Below are 8,285 nucleotides of genomic sequence, written 5' to 3' on the forward strand. Positions count from 1 at the left end.
TCTCTTACTTAATCTTTCAAAAGGGCATCTGATCTCTCTTCTTTCGGACATCTCTGTGCGAATTTGCTCCTAACACAATCTCGCCTTGACATCAGCCTGCAGAGCACCACGCATTCTTACCTTGATTTGAAAGAATCCGTGCACAGCTCACTCAGAGCAGGGTGCGGATTTTTAAACCCGTGAGGGTAATCTGTATGAAAAGGTAACCATTCGGATGAAGTCCCGTTCTCTAACCCAGCACGGATTCGCAGCAAGCATTGAGGACGTTATACTGTGGAATCAGACCATGAAATCTGAACTTTGTCCCAAAGGGTGATGTCCCTCACGTTGGCCCGTGAACCACTGATAATCAGATTCAGATTTCTGGTGGCTCTTACCCTCCCTTTTGGGTGCACATACAGATTTGGGTCAACTGGACAGGGTGGTAAGCAGCAATAAGGCAAGAAGAACAAATAACACGAAAACCAAATATCAGTGTGAACACTACGTCAGTGTTTACGTATCCATGAGCTCATCTGGCTCCTTCTTTGGAAGGCAAGGAGGGACAGAAGCACAGCTCTCTCTTCGACAGCAAACAAATAGTCCAGGTTGCTTTCCTGATGGGAACCCGAGGCTTCTCTGGCCAAGGACAGTGCAAGGAGGGAGCCCTGTCCAGACCACACATGACACGCAGGGAAAACTTTGGCTCCAGAAGTTTCAAAGGACATCGATAGACCGGGGTGTCATCAGAGAGTGGCCTGAATTGAGGGGCCCAATGCCATGTCCTGTGGAGAGGAGCATGAGGCTCTGAGTGGGGGTCTGAGTGGGCTCAGGCCTCCCAGGGAGAGGGCTTCCAGGCTGGAAGGGAAGAAAAAGACCGGTGAGTGGGAGCCTCAAAGAAAATACTGCTTTTATCTTTTCTTTTTTTTTTTTTTTTTTTTTTTTAATGTTTTTTTTTTTTTTTTTGAGAGTGAGAGAGAGACAGAGTGTGAGTGGGGGAGGGGCACAGAGAGAGAGGGAGACACAGAATCCAAGGCAGCCTCCTGGCTCTGAGCTGGAGCTCAGCACAGAGCCCCTCGCGGGGCTCGAAATCACGCACAAGTGGGGGAGGGGCAGAGAGAGCTGGAGAGGGAATCCCAAGCAGGCTCCATACCGTCAGCGCGGAATCCCACGTGGGGCTTGAACTCACGAACTGTGAGATCGCGACCAGAGCTGAAACCAAGACTGGGGGACGCTTAACCGACCGAGTCACCCAGGCGCCCCAGGAAAGTTCTAAGTTCAGAATGAAACAGTCCCCCGCCCTCTGAGCAGCCCACGTGGAACGGGCCCTCCTGGGAAGCAGGGCTGCCCTTCCCAGCACGACCAGGAAGAGGGGCAGAGAAGACAAAGTGCTCTCAGTCACTACAACGTGCCGCCTCTCCCTCCGAGCCTGGGGTCCCGTTGGAAGCACGGGGCCTGGCAGCGGTCCCCCAGGGAGCCCCTGCAGGGGTGGCTGCCCATCACTGAGCTGTCCACCCAGCCTGCGTGGGCTCTCACCAAGTGGCAAGTGAGGCTACCAGCCCATGTCCTGACTCCGGCAACCCTTCTCCTCGTAGGTGCTGGACCAGGCCCGGGTGCAGCAGCCCGTGAACGTCCAGATGCTCTTCTCCAACCCGCTGGATGAGCCCGTGAAGGACTGCGTGCTGATGGTGGAGGGCAGCGGGCTGCTGCTGGGAAGCCTCAGGATTGAGTGAGTCCCGGGCCTGAGGGGCCAGTGTGGGACGGTGGGAGGGGGTCGGAGGCAGCCTCCCCGCAGCCCCTGGGAGAGTCCGCACGCAGGCACGCACGTTTGCATCTGGTTTGGGGGTTGACCAGACTTGAACTCCCAGGAAGTCCAGATCACCGGCGCTGGGAGCCAGTCCTCAGGGCTTTCCGTATGTGGGAGATCATGGGGCTCCCTCCCTCCCCAGCTGAGGGGCCCCAAGCTAGCAGGGGGTGGGGCATGACTCAGGGAGGGAGCCAGAGGGAGCCCCACCAGCGCAGGACTTGAGGCTGCAGGGGGCCCCTCTAGCCCGAGGTCCGCGAACCTCGCCATCAACCCTGACGGTGCGCTTCCCCACCAGCGTGCCGACCCTGCGCCCCAAGGAGCGGTCCCGGGTGCGTTTTGAGATCCTGCCCACCCGGAGTGGCACCAAGCAGCTGCTCGCTGACTTCTCCTGCAACAAATTCCCTGCGATCAAGGCCATGCTGTCCATCGATGTGGCCGAATGAAGGGCGCGAGGGGGCCCCATACAAACTTGGGTAACACGGGGCAGGCGGCGCTCGCCTGTGGAGTGAGCCCTCCCGCCCATGATGTCCAGCCTGGGAAATCCACGACGTCCCCCGAGCCAGCCCGGACGGGACCCCCAGCCTCCGGCACATGCATGCCCCCGCCCCCCCCCCCCACCTTTCCCGGGCTGGGCTGGCTACCTCCCGCCCTGAGACGCATTCACTTTTGCACGTTCCCATGAGCCCCGTGGCCCTGCTCGGCCCTCAAGGCCGGCAATGCTGCAGGACAGAGTGGCATCTGACCCAGCGACTCTCTGAATGGCTGTGGGGGAGGAGACGGTGCGGACGGTTTGCTGATCCCAAGCCTATGCAGTTGGGACATTCCCGCTCCTCCTTCCGGCCACCGCAGGAGGCACTGTCCCGCACTCACACTGTCGTGGCACTCACATCTTTACACTCAAAATAAAAGTTAAAAAGAACACAATCAGCACGGGCTGTACTAGACTGCTGCTTTGCCTAAGGTGGTGGAGGAGGAAGGGGGGCAGCGGCCATGTTCTTTTGCAGAAGGGATGACCCAAGGACATCTTGTTCCCCACATGCCAGTGTCCAAAGGGAGTGTGGGCTTGTGTAGGACAGATCACTGTTTATTCACTGTTCAGTGAATAAACTTTCTAATAGGATGTCCAGAAATAGACGAGGTTGCCGGGAGAGGGAGCCCCTTGTCCCAGGCAGGCTTTGCGTGCTCTCTGTGTGGCTGCTGGGCCGAGTGGGAAGGGACCTCAAAGTCCTCCCTGGAACCCTTTTGCAGAGGAGACTCCCGGAGAGGCCCAGCCTCTGCTCGCACCGGGCTCTTCCCTCCTCAAAGCCGCACCTCTCCTCCTGCAGCCAGGAAGCCACAGCACTGCTAACTCAGCCAGAACCTTCTCTGCCTTCGAGCACGCTTTGGTGGTTCCTCGGTCTCCCTGCCCCTCGAAATGACCCCAAGCAGAGCCCATAGCTTCCCGGTCCCTTGTGCTGACAGATTCCGTTTTGGCAATCGTACCGTGCTCTCTTGAGTCGGCCAGTCCGGGCTAAACAGAAGCTTCTGCCTCAACGTCCAGCTCAAAGCGTCTGCCTTCTGCTCGGCTCAGGCCCGACCTGCTCCTCCTTCCTTCCCCCTTCCCCTCGTATGGCTTGATCCACTGATGTCGGCCAGCGTGTGAAGGCAGGCTTTCGCCACTACGTGTTCCATGATGGGGGCAACATGGCCCTTAATTTCAGTCCCCAGAGATTCACCCCACTACTTCTAACCGCACTGGAAGGTCCTGTGCTTTTTCCTGAGCCCACTTGCCCTTAGTGGGGTCCCCTGGCCCATGGGACGCTTGCAACCTCCTTGATCCACCAAAAGGGCTGGCCGGCCCCAGCTGCCTCTTTCCTCCTCCTGCCACTCAAGCCGCTCCGGGCTCAGCTTCCCACCTCCACGGTTTCCTGGAGGCAGCCGCCACCAGCACTCGTGCCCAACTCTGCTCCCAACATCAAGGAACCATCACCAGACCCCGGCTCCCGTGTCTAAACGCAGCAGAGGCTTCCCCTGCGGAGCGAGGGGCTTGTCTCTCTTCCCAAAAGTTCTGCCACCCTCTCCAAGCATTCTGGGGGCCTTGGCCCTGCACTAGGCCTGAAGACGGGGTGTTCCGTTCCTCCTCGGAAATTCTGCAGCAGTCCCCAGTGAGGTAGGAGAGGGTGAAATCAACAGACACCTACTCCGGTCTCTGAGAGAAAGAAGGAAATCCATATCTTGCCATCCCTGGGAGGCCTGCCCCAGACCTTACTTTCCACAAACAGCCATCTTATCAGCAAGCATTTCCGGAGGGACCCAGCTTTCTGCTGGGCATGGGGTCAAGAGAGATTAAAAATCAACCACAGCATGATCCCTATCCCTGGGTTTCTCCTGGAGTGACACTCCTAAGGTGTGACATTAAAAATGCATCTGGATGGGGCGCCTGGGTGGCTCAGTCGGTTAAGCGGCCGACTTTGGCTCAGGTCATGATCTCTCGGTCCGTGAGTTCAAGCCCCGCGTCGGGCTCTGTGCTGACAGCTCAGAGCCTGGAGCCTGTTTCAGATTCTGTGTCTCCCTCTCTCTGACCCTCCCCCATTCATGCTCAGTCTCTCTCTGTCTCAAAAATAAATAAACGTTAAAAAAAAAAAAATGCATCTGGAGGGGCGCCTGGGTGGCTCAGTCGGTTAAGTGCTGACTTCAGCTCAGGTCATGATCTCACGGTTCGTGAGTTCGAGCCCCACGTCGGGCTCTGTGCTGACAGCTCAGAGCCTGGAGCCTGCTTTGGATTCTGTGTCTCCCTCTCTCTCTGCCCCTCCCCTGCTCATGCTCTGTCTCTCTCTCTGCCAAAAATAAACATTAAAAAAAATTTTTTTAAAACAGGGAGGGGGACAAAACAGAAGAGACTCATAAATTTGGAGAACAAACTGAGGGTTTCGGGAGGGGTTGTAGGAGGGCGGATGGGCTACATGGGTAAGGGGCACTCAGGCATCTACTCCAGAAATCGTTGTTGCACTAGATGCTAACTAATTTGGATGTACATTTAAAAAAATAAAAAATAAAATAAAATAAAAACAAAAAAAAAGAAAAAAAATATAAGTTTTTATTTACCTTCACCTATTCCTTCTCCAGTGCTTTTCCTTTCTTTATGTAGAGCTGAGTGCTTGAACTAGATCATTTTTTCCTCTCTCCAATGAGCTGCTTTTAACATTTCTTGCAAGGTAACAAATTCCCTCATTTCTGTTTGTCTGAGAAAGTCGCTATTTCTCCTCACTTTTGAAGGATAATTTCACAGTTCTAGGTTGATGGATTTTTTTTTTCTCTTGACACTTTAAATATTTAGCTCCACTCTCTTCTTGTTTGCACGTTTTCTGAGAAATCAGACATAATTTTTATGTTTGCTCCCATATAGAGAAGGTGGATTTTTTTGTTGTTGTTGTTGTTGTTGTTGTTGTTGTTGTTGTTTTTCTGCCCCACTTCTGGCTTCTTTCAGGATTTTTTTCTCTCTCTTTGATTTTCTGCAGTTTGAGAATGATATATGTAGATGTAGGGTTTTGGGGGGGGTTGTTTGTTTTTGTTTTTGTTTTTTGTGGGTTTTTTGGGGTTTTTTTTGGCATTTATCCTATCTGGTGTTCTCCGTGCTTCCTAGCTCATAGTTTGGGGTCTGACATTAATTTGGAGGAAATTCTCAGTCATTATTGTTTCAAATATCTCTTCTATTCCATTGTCTCTTTCTTTTCCTTCTGGTGTTCTCATTACATGGATGTTACATCATATATAGTTGTCCCCGAGTTCTGGCGTATTCTGTTCTTCTTTTTTTCTTTTTTCTTTTTTTTTTTTTCCAGCCCTTCTTTCTCTTTGCTTTTCTCTTTGCTTTTCAGTTTTGGAGGTTTCTATTGAGAGATAGCAAGCTTAGAAGTTGTCTCCTCAGCAGTGTCCAGTCTACTAATAAGCCCATCAGAGACATTTTTTTAAAGTTTATTTTAGCTATTTTTTGAGAGAAAGAGAGAGAGAGAGAGGAGGGGGAGCGAGCAGGAGAGGGGCAGAGAGAGAGGGAGACAGAATCCAAAGCAGGCTCCAGGCTCTGAGCTGTCAGCACAGAGCCTGATGTGGGGCTTGAACCCACAAACCGTGAGATCATGATCAAAGCCGAAGTCAGATGCTTAACTGACTGAGCCACCCAGGGGCCCCCCATCAAAGACATTCTTAATTTCTGTTACAGTGTTTCTGATCTCTTGCATTTCTCTTTTTATTTTTCCTTAGGATTTCCAGCTCTCTGCTTACATTGTTCGTCCGTTCCTACATGCTGTCTACTTTATCCATTAGTGCTCTGAGCATATTAAAAGTTGTCTTAAATTCTTGGTCTGATCATGCCAACATCCCTGCTATATCTAAGTCTGGTTTTGATGCTTGGGCTGTCTCTTTAAACTGTGTTTTTGCCTTTTAGTATGCCTTGTAAATTTGTTTCTTGAGAGCAAGACATGATGCACCGGGTAAGATGAACTACTGTAAATAAGCTTTAGTGATGTGGTCATCAGGTGTGGGAGGAGGGGAAGCATTCTATAGTTCTATGGTCAGGTCTGGTTTGTAGTGTGTCTGTGCCTCTGACCTGTGAAATTTACATAGGCTTCTCAGTCCCTGCCCCTCCTCCATAGGTGGTTGGGACTGAAAGGCGGGGGTGTGTGGGAGTTGTGTATTTCCCTTCTCCCACATGGAAGGCTAGAAGGGGCTGAAATTGGGTATTTCCCTTCCTCGGGGTCAGTTAGGCATTGACAAAAGCCCAGCTCTGGTTAGTTTCTCCTGGGGGCCGACCTTGCTAAGAAGAACAGAATGTTCTGGCATATTTCAAAATAGTTTCTTTTCCCTTCCCTTCCTGAAGCCTGAGGAGATTTTTCTCTGATCTTCACTGTGAGAGTCTGGTAGCTTCCTGGGGGGTAAAGCTCACAGACGTGTTGAGTGCCCTCTAGGATGGGGCCCCTCCGGGATTTTAACTCTCAGACTTGTCCACACCGAGCCTCTAGCCTTTCATCAATAACCATTCAGGTTTCCCTACCCCGGCACTGGCCTCTACAGAAGATGCTATTCGTGGGTTTCTGCTCCTGTAAATTATGATTATTCTCCTGTCAGTGTCTCCAATTTCGGGGAGTGGTTTGCACCGTGAAAAATTGGTTTGTTCAGCTTTTTACTCGTTAGGATGGAGTGGCGACTTTGAAGCTTCGTTTGTGCCAGACCAGAAGCTGGAAGCCGGAAGCCTGTTCTAAGCGTCTCATAGGTATTTGTTGATCTACTCCTTCCAATAATCCTTTGAGGAAAGGGCTAATAATATTGCCATCACTTTACAGATCTGAGAACCGAGACTTAGCCAGTGAATTGGGTCACGGGAGAGTTAGCAAAGGCAGCGCTGGTACCCAGGCAGGCCGGCTCCAGTGCCTCGCCTCGGTGTTATGCACAAATTCTAAAAAGGTATCCAGTGATGAATTCTATCACAGGTTTGCAAAGAGACAGGGGCTAAAGGATGCAGAAACTTAAGGAAGTGTATCTGTGCAGTGGCACCCAGCCCCAGAGAGCCACTCTTGGATGCCTCCTCCCAGCCTACTCTCCTGCGACTGCTTGGCTCCTGGCTCTTGCATTCCCAACCTAAGGAGGTGCCATAAGCAAGGGACCTTAGAGTCCTTCTTCCCAGAAGCAGCCTCCTCATCTGCCCTGCTTCTGGCTCTCAACCGCTCCTCCTCCCAATCTTGATCATACGTGCCTCAGAAGCCAGCCTCAGACAACTGGATTCAGCCAGCATCTCCCGGAGCCTGCCCAGTAGGAGAGGTTCCCTCATTATGTTGTTTTCCCCGCTGGCAACCTTCAAAAAGGGGGCAGTATTTACCCACCGTTGTACCAACGGGGAAGCAGAGGCTTAGAGCAAGCGCTCTCCATTCTTCGCTCTCATTCTAGCCTTCACATGCCTTTATGATCACCTACAATATTTTATGGCAACCGTTTATCTGCCAATGGTTGCCGATCTACAGGGTGCAAGCATTGGCAAACATGCATAAACACGAGTTATTGATATCACATTAGAATATATGATACATTCGGTGACATTGCATGATAAATTCAACGTGTTTGAATTATTGCACGGCACAATTTGTTGTGCTGTGCAAAACTGCGACAAAATTGGAGTGTTAACACAGCGATTCCATTAATCCTGCACGCTGCCTTGGATGATCTATGTCTCTGATTTCCATCGAATAAGCCCACACTTTTAGCATGCCTCGGAAAGTGTATTCGAGGGGGTTCAATCTGGAACAAAATAAAATAATATTACTTATGTATTTTGAGTTTATGGCCACTCCATAGTAAATTAGCTTTCTCTCTTGTGAAATAAAAAATTTAAAATATACACACACATTTATTAAAATATTTTTATGCAAATATGTTCGCAATATAAAAATTGCTTAAATACAAGAGCATGTGAGAGTGAAATGATAGACGGTTCCCTTTCCCCACTTCTCTTCCACTTTTTCCCCCAGAGGAC

At 51.0% G+C, this 8,285-nt stretch overlaps 1 protein-coding gene across 1 annotated transcript in view; it reads left to right on the forward strand.

Annotated features, from left to right (window-relative positions):
- TGM3 (transglutaminase 3) overlaps nucleotides 1-2,326 on the forward strand; it is a 38,354-nt gene extending 36,028 nt beyond the window's left edge. The window contains exons 12-13 of the mRNA XM_042930313.1: nucleotides 1,575-1,708; nucleotides 2,082-2,326. Coding sequence (XP_042786247.1) covers nucleotides 1,575-1,708; nucleotides 2,082-2,229 — 282 coding nt within the window. The 3' untranslated portion in view covers nucleotides 2,230-2,326. The remainder of the gene's footprint in view (nucleotides 1-1,574; nucleotides 1,709-2,081) is intronic.
- Nucleotides 2,327-8,285: the final 5,959 nt, after the last annotated feature.

The sequence above is a fragment of the Panthera leo genome, chromosome A3, assembly GCF_018350215.1.
Source record: "Panthera leo isolate Ple1 chromosome A3, P.leo_Ple1_pat1.1, whole genome shotgun sequence".
Taxonomy (NCBI): Eukaryota; Metazoa; Chordata; class Mammalia; order Carnivora; family Felidae; genus Panthera; species Panthera leo.